Source organism: Vigna umbellata, chromosome 5, assembly GCF_029865625.1.
Source record: "Vigna umbellata cultivar VRB3 chromosome 5, Vumbellata_1.0, whole genome shotgun sequence".
In the NCBI taxonomy this organism is placed as follows: domain Eukaryota; kingdom Viridiplantae; phylum Streptophyta; class Magnoliopsida; order Fabales; family Fabaceae; genus Vigna; species Vigna umbellata.
The window spans coordinates 61,384,830-61,399,794 of NC_142169.1; the positions used below are offsets into that span (position 1 = coordinate 61,384,830).

Below are 14,965 nucleotides of genomic sequence, written 5' to 3' on the forward strand. Positions count from 1 at the left end.
CCAACTTCCAGTATTTCTGCCTTTACTGTATGAACTTCTGTAATTAAAGCTTTTTGGCTTTTGAATTCTATCCTTATTGTAAGACTGCATTATGTGACTATTAATTGTAATTAATTCTGATTTATGGTTATTACTGTATTTTTAGATGTTACAATATTATTATTATTTTAGATTATAATTTTTAATACATTAAATATTTGTAATAAATTTTTAAATTTTAATTTAATTTTCAAAAGGATACTTTTATATAAATTATTTAAAAAAATATATTTTATAAATTATTTTCTAAATATATTAATATACCATTAAAATTATTTATACAATTACATCAATCAAATTAACAATAAACTTTTCACTCATTCTCTACTCACTTTCTCTCAATCCAAATAATATCACTTTTCACTCATTTTACTTATTTTCTTTCATTTTCCACCCCTTAATCTAAAGAAAGCCAGAGAGTAACTACAGCTTATATATAATAGAAAACTAAACTTTGAATAATCTTAAATAATAATAAAAAGTTTAGACCCACTTGAGAACCAAGAAAATACAATGGTGCAAAAGGAAAAAGTAGAATAAAGATTCTCACTATCCATTTTTAATTATTCCCTTATCATAAGTACAGCAATGACATGTGTTTTTGACAAAGCCAAACCACATGCTCACTATGCACTGATGCCCAGATATGCCTAAATCGTTCAATCCACATCTTTTGCCTTTCTTGCATCCCCTATCTACCATCCTACATTTACATTATTCTTGGATTCCTATGTTTTATAATTTGCCCAACTATTAATATTGAATGATAAAAAATAGACCGCTCCTTCAAGATTATTCAATATTCAATAATACATTATTACAGCTGAATTGAAAGGGAAAAAACACCGATCTCACCTTCACCATATCAAACAAATGCCACTGGATGCTGAATGTTCATGATTTTTTTTTAACTCATCTTCCTTTTTTATGATTCATAGAATGTTGATGTGATTAACCTCACTTCAACTCAATGACCATTTTTGGCAAATAGTTGTAGCCCAAAAGATACAAACTTCAGTTTGGTAGACACAATCACTGCTTGAAGGGAAGTATAATGCATTTCCCCCTAATCAATGTGCTTTCTCTATGCTCGTTTAAGAAAAAAGAGGACATTCGTCATGAGCATCAAACTGCAAAAGAATTCTATTTAAATTCATTGATGGAGAAGAATTCTATAGCGAATATAGCAATCCGGTAGAATGATGGACTACAATGTTGGTTTGACTTCATGTGACTTTGTGTCAATGGATAACAACACCCCTATCACTCACTAACAGCTAGAGAAGTTAGACTTACTAAAAGGCAATAGCAAAATTACATTTCCGTCTAAACCAAATTCTGCTCACTTTCATTCAACTCTCTTTTCCTTCAACATCCTTCTAATATACTTAAACACAGGCAACACAAGGGATTTCCGAATTTGTTATATAGAGTTTAAGTCACACCACCGAATATGCCTATGCTCTACAAAGTCACTGAATCAATGCAGCGTGGAATAATATTCAGCATTCTGCTGCTCTACTATTGACTTTTATAGGCCTTATAGGAATACCTGGGAAAGAACAAATTAAATTACCTGCAGAACCAATAAGAAAATACTGAAAACCAAAATTACCAATCGTTTGCCTACAAGTGAAACAATGGCCATAAAAAAGTTATCACAAGGATATCAGATCAATGAAGCCAAGCATAATTTAAAAACACTAGTGGCCATATATTTCGAATACCATAACTTGAAAGTAGAATTAGCGCAAAGGGACTTGTGATTGACTTTCAATCTAAAAGAAGCTCAATACTGCTATATTTAAATTGCTTGCAGTATAGTATCGCATACCCGTTCAAATTGATACTCCATTCATATAGATCAGCACACATATAAACAACACAACATTAAATCCAAGGATATAATGAGACGTTTGTGCAGTTACACTAACATATAAAAAAAAACACTTACAAGGGTGACTCAATGCATGACGCTACCAACATTTTTGAGATTTGGGAAGGGTTAACCATACACTACCTTAACCTCATGAACAGGAGGCAATTTGTGGCTTTCCACAAACCCAGGACCAGCATGACACGAGGAAGAAAGCAAGAAAGCCTTGTTTAATATCAAATAATATTTTCTTAATGCCACACGTTATGTAGCACTTTTAGATGTTGTATGAGAATATTTTATATTATGCATTTAAAAAATAAAACAAAACACAATTAAAATAAATTTCATTTACCAAAACATTGTATTTAGACGTCAATACAACATCATGAATGTGGTCTTCGATCAACAGAAACTTCAACGAGCTTCTCTTCCTCTGGTTTAACAGTTAATGGCATATCCAAGAGCATGTTTGGTGGGGCAAAATACATGTGTAGAGACATCATACAAATGATAATGCCCAAGAAAAGCTGCAAAGAGGAAAGAATAAAACAAAAAATAATAACCACTTATAGCCTTAGAACATATAATACAGGTATCCGCAAAATTATGTGCAACAAATTGATTTGACTTAAGAGTTATGCTGGAGAGAGAGAGAGAGTGGAAGGTAATTTACCTGCAATGTAGGTTTGAAGTTGAAGAGAAATAGCGAAAGTATCATTGTTAGCAGCATTGCCATCGATGTGGAATAGACCTAACGAAAGCATCAACAACTAATAATTAGGAGAGAATATAAATAAACAAATATCAATTGTGATGGTATACTTTACTAATTTCAGTGTTAAAATTATTTCCCTTGTAGGACAAATATTATTCTTTGGAGGTAAACCTAGCATCAAGCTCTATGGTAAAGTAGATTATGTAACAAACACAAGAGAAAAGGATGCTGGCAGGAGGCAGGTTGGTCCAAGGATATACCTTCACAATATTATCAGCGTGTTTCATTAACCAAGAAACCAAAAGTCCAGTAGACCCTAAATTCAATACCACCATCCAGGTCGTGATAGTGTATCCATTAAAAATACGTTGCCACCACGGCCCATTTTCAAATCCACCTCTGAAATCATCCACAATTAGTCTTGCCATATTGAAAAGTGTGCCAAACCTGTAAAAAAATTCACTTCATGCGTATTCCTCCAAGTAAATGTAAAAAAGTATTTGACAATGACAACTAGTCATTCCCAGAGTGCCATAGCAACGAACTCAAGAAGCCCTTCTTGACACCTCTACCAAGTTTACAGACATATTAATTTCTCTTTAACAAAGAACAGTGCACAAATAAAAATTCTCTGAATTAAAAAAGACATCCCAAAAAAAATTGCTTAAAAAAGGTACGACGTGTTTATTTTACCAAACATTCCAATAATAGTGGAGATACAAATCTGTTAAACATATAATACCGCTAAGCCCAAAAGCAAGCAGAAAAACCACAAAAATGTCAAGTTCAAAGAGTTAGGAATTAGGAATCTACATTGAATGAACTGCATGAACTCAACAGTTATATATGCTCTGCTCGTTCTTGGAAAGTGAAAACAAAGCACTCATTTCTTGGTACATAAAATAACCACATTCATTTAAAAGGCCAGGGGAGGAGAAATGGAGAAAAAGTTTTTTCTAAAATAAATAGTTTTAGAGATCAAAAACACATGTGCCTATACATTCGTAGACATTTGACAAATTCAAGAAAAAATACCTACGTGTACAACTGCATATTCTGCCAGTATAAGCTGTCATTGTTTTTCTTCATCAAGAATTCAGTATAAATTCCAGCTAATGCTGAGAGACAAGCAGATAGAACTCCAAACATGTATCCCTGAATTGGTGCTGAGAAAAGGGATTCACAGGAAGTCTCTCCACAGCCCCTAACCTAAAACAACAAACCGTAGTGGTCATTCTAAATAAAATTTATGTCACAAGACTAATTTACCTAATACATAAACCATTGAACATGAAAGAAAAAATACAGAACAGAACAAAGATGTATTTATGCTTCAATTTGTATAATTTTACATGCTATCTATTTACATCTCTTAGGTCTTGTACTCGTGGACATTTCAAGGGAAATTTCTGCTACTATCATGCAACGGAACCAAATCATCTGTTCCATTTGTGATTAGTCAGCCACTTTGTCTCTGTTTTGTTTTGTTTTTATTTAGGAAAAGTGCTTGTCCTCCCTAAAAGGCACTTCACTCGTGACCAATGAGACACTCGGTCCAATCCCCGTCAAAATAATACAGATGCCGTGTATATTAATAGATGCTTTCTGATACCATGTACAAATGTCAGCAGAGGAAGCCAAAGCCTGTTGAATTTATTTGAAACCTTCTAAATCCAAGAATGTACTGCTCAAACTTTAACATTTGAAGCTATCAGGATCTTAACAGGCTACAATTATCACAGAATAAATCACGTTTAGCATGTAATGACTTAATATCATGTCATGAATGCAGTTTTATAAATCAGAAATTTAAGGAAAAATAAATATTGTTAGAAGGAGGAAAGGATGAGGTAGAAGTAGTGCACGTGAGCCATCTTCCAAAAAGAAACAACAAATTTTCTGGATGAAAATGGCCTTATGAGTGTCACATAAGTAAATGACCGATAAAATATATCCAGCCGTATTCCAGCACAGCTACCCTAGCCTGTACAAACGTCGGGACTAGATATCCATCTAACTCCTCAACATTGAATTTCCAGTTCATAATCCATATCAAACAATGGATAAATCATAGTACATAACTTCTAATAAAAATAAATTAAAGGCACAAAACCAAATTTGTGGGACTCAAGTCTTTGGCACCTGACTAGTGGTTGTCCCGACAGCCAACAGCACAATAGCCATCCACTGCAAGTTAGAAAGCCTCCTACCCAAAAACATCCTTGAAAGAAACAAAATGAAAATTTAAAAACTTCAGACACTAATTGAGAAATCAAAAACACTGTTCTGAAATATGAACCGTGAAAAGAGAAGGCACCTGAATAGCAACCCAGTGGTAACAATCTTCAAATTTCCCATTATCTGATAGGTGGAAGTGTCCACATAAGTGAGTGTAGCAAACTGCACATTGTTGTGGATCAGATATATAACTGAGGGAATAGGGAATAGAGCCACCGTTTTCCACTCCGTTGTCATCTTTGGCAGAGGAGACTTTTTGCATTCCCTCCACAGTAACAAACTTGACACCGCAAGCTGAGTGTGATGACAAAGATGAAATCATAAACCGATGTCACGCAGCACAAAAACTCGGTTCCTATCGAATAAAAATTGACGCATTAAGTGTTTTTCCATTTACCTTGAAAATCTCAGCAAGAAATGGGACCGTAGCGTAATCATACTTGTACTCTCCGTTACTTTGCGAGAGGGTTGTGAGTATTCCCTGCCACGTGAAACTTATCGAAATCAAATTAACATTAACTACTTCAAGTGTGCGTAAATGGACGATGGAAATGGGTGAAATTAGGGTTTGAATGTGAGGATTTGGGAGAATGGAAGAGAGTGAGAGTTACCTGAGAACTAGTGAGAACGGTGAGGAGCGCAGCGACGAAGTACCACTGCATCTTCTAACACTTCCGCAGATCCACGCACAGAGACTCAAGAAACACGCACCCAAACGCACCGTTTAGTGCCAATTTTCTTTCATTTGCTATGAAGGGCTTTGGCGCGGGTTCTCGTTATTTAATACCAAAATATTATTATGTGAATCAAAAAAGAATAATGTCTTTTAAATTCAACAACCTCAGTCGAAGCCTTTGGATGGTGTGAAAAAGAGAGAGAACAAAGAGAAAAAATAAAAATTAATGACAAATTTGTTTAGGAAAAATAATGAACTAAAAGATTATAAAATGCGGGTTTGATTAAAAAGACGAAATAAAAAAGAGAAAAGTGAAATTTTGTCATAAATAACTTTTATGTCTCAAATTCAACAAATGGAATAACAATAATCAAATTAAAATGAATTAAATTAAAGTAATCAAACTATAATTCATACTTAACTGATTACAAATAATGTGTAATAATATAGGTACATTACAATCAAAATACCATCTTATTGTGTTCAAAAGATATACTATGTGAATCACTAGAACAAACACTTCTTCTACAACTCTAACAAAAAGAGTTAGAATGATATAATATACATATTTTTAAATTAAATATTATTAAAGTATATAACTTATATAAAAATTATTAAAGAAACATTGTTTAGAATATATATATATATATATATATATATATATATATATATATATATATATATATATATACACACACATATATACTACTCATTTAATTACATTTTTAGTTTTTTTTTTCATCTAAACTACATGATTTTTATCTGACAAATATTTTGTAAATTAAATAAGTCTCATCATTTTTAAAATTAAGCATAAGTGGTCGGTTTTTTTTTGTCAGTTTTATCTCTCCATGTAAATTCCTCGAATTCCTGTTTCATATTCAACATTTCCATATTTACAATAGATTTGAAACATAGAGTAATTTAAAATTTAAGAAACATGAAACTCGGTAGAATGCTGATAAAAAAAATGAAGGATTTAATTTTATAGAATGTGAAGAAGAAAAATCAGTATTTTCTTCTTTTTTACTTCATGAAAAAATATAATATTTTAGTTATAGTAATCCAAGTAAGAAAATTAAAACAATCTAATTGATTTAACCTGTAAAAATAAATAAAATAACAATATTTTAAAAAATTGCTTAATTTAAAAATAAAGAAACTTAATCAACTAACAAAACATAAACGTTCAGGCAATCTAAATCAAAAATAATAATAATAATAATAGGAAGCTAAATAATTTTTTATTTATTTGTTTGTACTTTGTATTGTTATTTCTAATAGTAATTTCTTTATCTTCATCCCTATACCAAGTATACTTAATTAACCCTACCTGACGAAAGAGACAACATTTAGGGTAATCTTGTGAGAAATTGAAGCAGAAATTTCGGTGGCTGTAATAAGAAATTGAAGAAGCAATTTAACAAACCCACAAATAGTTGAGCCATGGTTACAATGTAATAGATTTTCTATATATTGCATGCACCAATTATGGGAGACAATCAAAATAACCTCACATTTTCAAATAGAAACACAAAATTGGAAACATGGAATCGAGAATCGAATGTGTTCAAACTTTAGCTCAACTCAAATTAGGTCAAGGGCTTTTGTACACATCCTTATGATCTATTTATGTATATATACTCTCACAGAAACAAGTTCCAGGCATGCACACAAGCACATGTACGAATCAACAGATGCAGAGAGTTTAAAATCTTGGTTTGATTTGAAGAACCAAATTTATTAGAGAGAATATGGCAGAACCAGAGAAAGAAAAAAAGAGCGAGATCGATACGCTGGAAGAGTGTGAAGAGGAAGAAAATGCTGTTGTTGGTGCATTGAGTGATTCACACATGCCAAATACATCTCTAGCTGAGCTGAACATGTTGCTTGTGTTGCTCTCGTTATTCTACTTCTCAAGCGATGAGTGTATAGAACACGAGGAGAGTAAAGAGAAGATAAAGGATGAGGTTACTGTAATTAGAAAATGCACATCACGATTGCAAAGAAAGAAACGAGGGAGACACGACCCTAAGCTTGGGAGAAAACCAATTTCAGCTAGATTTCAAACTACAGTAAAAGACTCCAGGTAATTGAGCTTCCACACGTTATGTTATATCATTTATTACACATTAAGTTTTTCTAGCTTTGTGGTATGAATTGTTGCGTTATCTTTCTCTTTTCAAAACATGATACAAACTTAGAGCTTGAGACTCGGCATTTTTTAGTGGTACTGATTGATTTTCTCCTGTTTGGAAGAAAGAATCTGAATTAAAATACAGAAGATTCTCTAAGATTAGGAAAAGATGGAGTATAATTTGGATTTTGGCACCTGAATTCATCCTGCTTGTTTTTCTGAAACCAAACAAGTGGAAGAAAAACAATTCATAACTCTTTTTTTCATTTTATAGTTTTGTTTCCAAAAAAAAAAACGTATAGCCTAAAAATCTGAGTGATTATTATTGTACAAAGTCATTGACATCAGAGATTGTTCTTGTGTTCAGGCATGGAAGAAAAATGTGAAGTAAAATTTTTCTGTTGTGGAGGAATACACATATCAACATATGTAGAGCTTATGGCAAGATTTTGGAAATGGGTTTTGTTTGCATCAAGGTACATATGAATACCATTTTAGAAGCTGTAGATAATTGAAGTAAGAATGATGGTGGACTACACCAGTTAACATTCTTGACGCAATTCATGTATATACTATATGAAACAGTGTTAGTTGGGATTTGAATACCGATCGGTAGGGATGTTTAAAACCCAACCTAATTTAAAATTGAAGAAATGTTTAGGATTGAAAATTAAATATATTAATACATGAATTGCTTAGATTGAATTGGGTGGTTATTACAATTTTATAGTCCGTGTTTAGTTTATTTAAATTGGCTGTATTAGATAAACTTATTATGAAGGTATAATCATTTGTTTTCACGGAGTTTTCTTAAAATATGCGATTCTTTTCCTTCTTAAAGAGTCTCTCAAACATGGGCTAAATACTGTTTTAAAATGATATTTTACTTGAATGGTACTTAGCAGCAGTCCATCAATGTTGTTTAGATATCCATATTCTGATAAATGTCCAAGATTTCCAACTACATGGCATGTTTACTTGAATGGCTAAGTACTATATAGTTGGGGGAAAGACTTGTCATTGACTATCATTCAGCCCTTTATCATATTCTGATAAGATCTAGGAATCAGAGAGAAAAATGTTCAGATATTGACCGGTTTGTTAAGATTGTATGGATATATTTCATTAGGGGCTTGTAGCCACATATATTTCCAATTGTAGACCCACCTTTTATCCAATAATTCTATATATAAAAATAATTTACTATTCATAAGGATAATTCGAGTCAATTTTCAGCAATGGTCTTTTTAACTTATCCCGTCAAATCGATTGTAATAAAATAAAAGGTAACACGTACAACTTCAGATTATTTTGAAAACATAAAGTAAAATTGCAGGACTATTGGTTGCGTTACAGTGATGCTAGTAACTTACAAACAGTGATAAAAAAATTCTAAGGCATGCAGATAAGCCTGTGCATTGTTTTTCCTACAACATTTATTGCAATAGAAGATGAATATCAAGCTAAGAGCTACATCATGTTCATAGAGAAAAACAAATAAGATACAAGGGAAATAATTTATGCACACTAACTAAAGTGCTTCCTATCTCAATGAAGAGATGTAAACCAAGAAACTAACCCTAAGTTATCATCTCTGAGCATCCCCTTGTCTACAAGAAAACAACAAGCAGTCAAATATCAGATGTCTGACAATCTTCAGTCTGATATTCTGATCTCCACACCTAAAATGTCCTTCACCACCTCATATGTTACAAACGCGATTGCTATGGATGGGACCACCTGCGAGAAATCAAGATTCAAGAGAGATTAAGATTGCTCATATCTTCAGTTAATTGCTTTAAATGGAGGTTGCTATGCAAAGTGCACTGATTTGGGCGATTCCACGCTAATTGTAAATGACTTTTAAGCAAATTCTAACATGAAACCAAAATCTTATAACCAATTCATAAATTAATGAAACAACGTTTTCACTAATAAAGTTTAAAAGATTGTTTTTGATTTGGATTGAGAAAATGTGGGACAACGTTAATAACATTAAAAGCCTTAGATAGTATGTTTTTATTGGTAGTTGATCATGCACTTCATCAAGCTGATCTGGATTAGTATATAATTTAAGTTCAAAATGTGAAATGTTTGACTCAGACTACAGACACTTGAGTCCTACAAATAACTATTGAAGAACAGACTTTGTTCTAATCAGGTAGAAGCTTGTGAAGTTCACAGTTTTAATCAGGAAAGTAACACCAACAGAGTATGATATAGGAATCGCACACAGAAAACATTCGGATGACATATATTAATGAATGAACAAACTTGTTTTAAGTGCTTCATAGATATAGTACATTAATAATACCTTGGTCGAGAGAAGAAAGGAAAACCTTACTCAACGGATGCATTGCATATATTTACGCACATATGTTTTACCCACATTTTTTCAGGACGTAACATAATTTATGAATACTGGAGGAAGTCTGACCTTTACAGAATTCGGCACCAGACCCTTGTATAATGCACCAAATCCTTCATACCGAACAGTTTTCCTAAAAGCATCAATCATGCCACTGTATTCAAGCGGAACCTTTCCTCGTCCATCACCAGCTATGACAGAAGCAGCGTGGTTCCAACCCACCATCTGCATTCTTCGTCGAATGACATCAAGAGGGTAAGCAACGGTTTGTCCCATAGTTCCAGCTGCAGCACCACAAGCCAGGCGAGTTGTCACACTCAGCTCGGAATCTTGAACTATACCAAATGGATTGGATTTAACTAACCAATCTTTCAAAGACTCATAAACAGCAAAGTTGAGACCCACATAAGGAATCTGAAAAACAGGAACAAATTAAAAGTAAGATTAAGCCAATAAATCCGGTGACAGAACCAAACCGGAGCTTTCATTCAAATTTAAAAGCAAACTTTAGTTAGTTAACTATCATTACAAAGCACACAGAATATTTTATAAGATTAACTTTTCACATTTCTATAAACTTTCAGGATGTTAGAAATGAGAGAAGAGGTAGCAAACTAGTACAACTGGTATGTTAGTTAATAGTTAGTTTGAGGGAGGGAGTTAGTGATATAAATAAATAAGAGGACTGACAAGAGGGGAATTCATTTTATCAGCTATTATTTGTAAATTAAGTTTTTGCTCTTTATCAAGGCAGACATCTGTTCATCTTTTGTGGATGGAACGGTTAGAGGGAGAGATTTATCTCCTTTGTTCTATTCATTTTCATTCTATCAATTTGTTTTGCCCAACAACTCTTTTCTGGTTTTGCAACAAAAATTGAAAACTTATGCTGAAGCATGATTTAGATTTTAACGTGTTGTGCACCTATCTATTTTCCACCTAGAACCTACCATAACCAGGTAAAAACTTGTCACCATAACACCCCTCGCCCCCCAATAGTTGTACTAATTATTAGAACTTACAATCGATTGAGTCAGAGCATTGAGCAGTGGAAAGCCTTTTATGTAAATAAATTGTTCTTGGAAATATTTTAACCAGTAGAAGAACAATTATTAGAAAATATAGTTAAATAGTGAAGTCCAAATCATTAAAACCAAACATGTCAATGTTAAATGCTGCTTTATGATCAATCCTACACCCTGATGTTGATCCTATGGTCTGCACAAAGTACTGACTAGATGCTATCTAATTACAGATAATAACCAGGAATAACTCACTAAAGACATTAGTCACACATCCTTACCAACATACCCCACATCTATAAGTGGCGCCAAAAAGTAATGGTATTAAATTGTCCCCTAAGAAGGAGGTAGACATTGACAAGAACTCAACAAAATCAAGTCAGTGTTTCCTAGGTTCTCTCCCCCAACTGCAGTCTGCAGGTCCTGATTGTTACCGTCAAATGTAATATGAATTTCCAGAGGGCCAATAGTATAAGAATATCATTAGAATTCTTCATAATAGAATTTATTATTACGACCAATCATCAACTTCCTATAAAGAAATTCCAGAAAAATTGCTTACAACTCCAATGACTGAAGGAAGCCATCCCTTATACAAAGCACGTGGACCTTCTTCCCTGAGCACAGTTGACAGAGCATGAAACATTCCTCTGTATTGGTAAGGGGACTTCTCTGTCTGCAAATACAAGGAAAAGAAAAATTAATGGTGTATTAAGAAAACAAAAAACATTAAGACACTTTGATAAAAACCTTTTTTCCACTTGTAGCTATAACAAGTATCTTAATTTTATGCGTTTCCAGCTACCTTTCTGACCAAAAGCAAGTAAAACAGGGAATAGGTAAAAAGCAAAAAAGAAAGTACCTGTACAGTTATTCTGCCTCGAACCATGTCCATCGGGTAAGTTGCAGACATGGCAATTATTCCCGCACAAGCTCCAGCCCCAAGACGTAAAACAGGAGTCAGCTGAGCATCCTCTGCCGAAGTACAAGGAAAATAATATTTAGAAAAACGGGTTTAACTATTGAGAAATTTCTTTAGGCCTACTTGTTTCCATTTGATTGTTTTTAGAAATATTTTTCAAAAGGAAATTATTGAAGTCAACCTAGTGGGTATTAGGGTTAGCTTATTCTGAGTTCAAAACAATTGATGATCAAAATTTTACTAGAATTTTAAAAAAAGGACAAAAATTAGATAGAGTTCCTTTACACACTTGTAGCGTTGCTCTCCAATATAAAATAGTAATGTTTATACCCAAGTATGAAATATTTAAAAAAGAGGATGAAGTGGTCCAAAATTAATATACATGCTATGCTCTGCTGGAGAACAGAACCTAAAGAAGTGATTAAGTTTTATCCTTTTAAAAAAGTGACTTCCACTCAAAATTATGAAAGCCAAAATAGGCTACTGAACCAGTACTCCTCCTCCCTGGACAATAATACACATACACGAGAAGGAGAAAATAGTAAACATGGACATACCGTTTCCAGTTTGCTTCTGATACAGTTGTAGTATAGCCCTACCAGAAAAGGAACATTCAGTAAAGAAGAGGAGAAAGTGTTACGTATGAAATGCATAGATATAAAAATTGAAACTTCTTTGCGTAGGAGTGAGAGACCCTCAGCTTAAAGAACATTGTTTTGAAAGCAAAATTAAAAAAGGATTTCAAAATTATCAGCATAAAAGTGTAGTACATGATCGTATATCTAAAGGAAAACTTACTTGGAAGCTTGTTCATAACTGAAGAACTTCACGGCAGAATTCGGGACAATTCGAGCGCAATTAGTCCCATTCCCTTTGAACAGCCCACGAAAACCTTCAGTTCTCCATATATATTTCAGACCTTGAATCGTTCCATTGTATTTTATATTGTGTGGATTCTGAACCTGTTAGTAGCAAAGGTACATCACATCACACGTATGATATTGATCCATCCCGGCACCAACAAACATAGTTGCTTGTCAGATGCACTATTTTTATAACAAGAATAAACAATAGCTAAAATCACATTTCGAAGTAAACAACTAAATTGATTAACCTGTAGCAAAATCTTCAACCTTTCCAGTGGAGCAACTGCTGTTCGTGATCTACAGAGATAGAAAAAAGTTTTCAAGTCAAAAGGCTGAACATAATGCAAAAAGGATGTTGAAATTATATCAAAGAGACATCCAAAAAAGTCAGATTATGTTGATATAAGTATGAAACTACACCCGATAGACTCCAAACTTAAGCAGACTCTCATATTGGACTGGAACACACTACATTCATTCCAACAAGGAAACAGATTTTAATGCAAATCGGAGTTAGTATATTTTAACAAGTTGTCTCACAAAAAATTAGTTCCATAAAAGAAATTAAGCTTTTTACATGGCCACAAAACTGCAGTTTATCTAATACAATTGAAATAATCCATACTCAGGAAGATGTACAAAAACTTATTTTTGCCATTTCCCAGGTGAACAGTAAAGCTTTAATTTTTACTAGATCATATCGTATTCCATTAAATAAAAAAGTAAAGAAAAAAAAAACAAAGAAAGAGATTTCGCCAAACAGGAAAACAAGTGCTTCATTGCTCCTGAGACAGCGAATAATCAAAGTTTAGTTATTAATACTAATATAGCAGGCTTCAATCGAAGCCAGTAGCATCGAAGTTTCCGGAAACAATAACATTTAAAAAAAAAAAAAACTATTTCCAAATAGTCGAATTCTCCTGAAATTGATTGAGCATGCAATCAATGCATACATAGACGCACGCAAATGTCGGGGTATGTGTGTTTCCCAAAAGAAGAAAGAAAAGTTAAAGAAATGAAACGCACACTCCTCCGGCGACTCCTCCGGCGACGAGGGACTTGCAGATGGTGGTAAAAGCATAGGAGGGAGTCTTAACACCTTCCCTGGCTAGCTTGGCTTCCTCGGCCAGATTCACGATCTTTGTCTCCGAAGCCATGAAAACCCTGACCTTCTATTTTTTATTTTAAGCGAAAATAAAGTTAACCGTATGAGAAATTCAGATCTCAGGTTCCCAACGCTTACGGCAAAGACATGTTCTGTGACGGTTCAGACAAGAGAGACAGTGAGAAGAGCCACCAAAACCACAACCAACCTCCCCCTGTGACGGCGTTCGTTTCGATTGTACCATTCATACAATATAATATATATATATATACGTGGACACAGTCCATTACCCCGTAACATCACTCCATTTTAAATGAAGTCACATTTCTCTATTTTAATGCTTTTTCATAGGTGTTTAAGCAAAAAATAATTACTATACATTTCATTATTTAATTATTTTATAATAATCGCAAAATATTGAATACACATCCTTAGATTACTTCATTAATGTTTTGAGTTCAATTCCAAACTCGGATTTAAAACTAAAAATACCATTTTATTTAAAAAAAAATTGGAACCGCAGTGAATTATATCTCTTGGTTATAAAAATAATAGATTCTCGTCTATTTTAATTTATATGAATAAATTCAATCACAATAACTACAAAAGTGACTTGATTGAACACATATTAGGATAAACCGGGTTTAAAAAATAGGAATGCGGTCTTGGATAGTTAATTCTCGTCTCTTCTATTTTTTTTTTTACATAAAAAGGTTGTTTAATATTACCTGTAAATAAAAATAAATACATGTTTTTTATACACACATAAAAAACTACAAAATTATAAAATATACTTTGCCCGTTCTCATTTTTCATTTTCTTTACCTCATTCTATTTGCTTTATCTCATTGCTTAATATAATTTATTTTAAAATATGCGAGAAATAAAATTATTTGAGTATATTCTCCGCCACACTTCTTAAAAGTCCAATACCCACCATTAAAAAACTTTTTATTTTTTATTTTTTTTTTATTTTCTGCTGCTACGTTAGCATCAAG

At 33.0% G+C, this 14,965-nt stretch overlaps 3 protein-coding genes across 6 annotated transcripts; 1 reads left to right on the plus strand and 2 right to left on the minus strand.

Annotated features, from left to right (window-relative positions):
• Positions 1 to 1,158: 1,158 nt before the first annotated feature.
• LOC124835330 (Nucleotide-sugar transporter family protein) lies at positions 1,159 to 5,639 on the minus strand. 4 transcript variants are annotated; one of them, XM_088091956.1, is made up of 9 exons: positions 5,483 to 5,639; positions 5,269 to 5,352; positions 4,951 to 5,165; positions 4,776 to 4,854; positions 3,673 to 3,842; positions 2,894 to 3,032; positions 2,592 to 2,669; positions 2,271 to 2,445; positions 1,159 to 1,615 (listed from the first exon to the last, which is right to left on the minus strand). In XM_088091956.1, the coding sequence occupies exons 1-8, from the start codon at positions 5,531 to 5,533 to the stop codon at positions 2,302 to 2,304; spliced, it is 960 nt and encodes a 319-aa protein (XP_087948082.1). In that variant the 5' UTR covers positions 5,534 to 5,639; the 3' UTR covers positions 1,159 to 1,615; positions 2,271 to 2,301. The 4 variants fall into 4 exon arrangements, with proteins under 4 accessions (XP_087948082.1, XP_047166203.2, XP_047166202.2 ...); XM_047310247.2 differs by having other exon boundaries at positions 1,159 to 1,591; positions 2,894 to 3,080; positions 5,483 to 5,638; XM_047310246.2 differs by having other exon boundaries at positions 2,894 to 3,080; positions 5,483 to 5,638.
• A 1,363-nt stretch (positions 5,640 to 7,002) lies between these two features.
• LOC148198777 (uncharacterized) lies at positions 7,003 to 8,485 on the plus strand. The gene is made up of 2 exons (XM_088114956.1): positions 7,003 to 7,636; positions 8,052 to 8,485. The coding sequence occupies exons 1-2, from the start codon at positions 7,302 to 7,304 to the stop codon at positions 8,068 to 8,070; spliced, it is 354 nt and encodes a 117-aa protein (XP_087971082.1). The 5' UTR covers positions 7,003 to 7,301; the 3' UTR covers positions 8,071 to 8,485.
• Positions 8,486 to 8,984: 499 nt separating this feature from the next.
• LOC124835329 (mitochondrial adenine nucleotide transporter ADNT1) lies at positions 8,985 to 14,214 on the minus strand. Its single transcript, XM_047310244.2, has 8 exons — positions 13,889 to 14,214; positions 13,111 to 13,159; positions 12,795 to 12,958; positions 12,554 to 12,591; positions 11,937 to 12,049; positions 11,637 to 11,750; positions 10,122 to 10,466; positions 8,985 to 9,424 (listed from the first exon to the last, which is right to left on the minus strand). Exons 1-8 carry the CDS (start codon positions 14,017 to 14,019, stop codon positions 9,341 to 9,343), a joined length of 1,038 nt encoding a protein of 345 aa, XP_047166200.1. The 5' UTR covers positions 14,020 to 14,214; the 3' UTR covers positions 8,985 to 9,340.
• Positions 14,215 to 14,965: the final 751 nt, after the last annotated feature.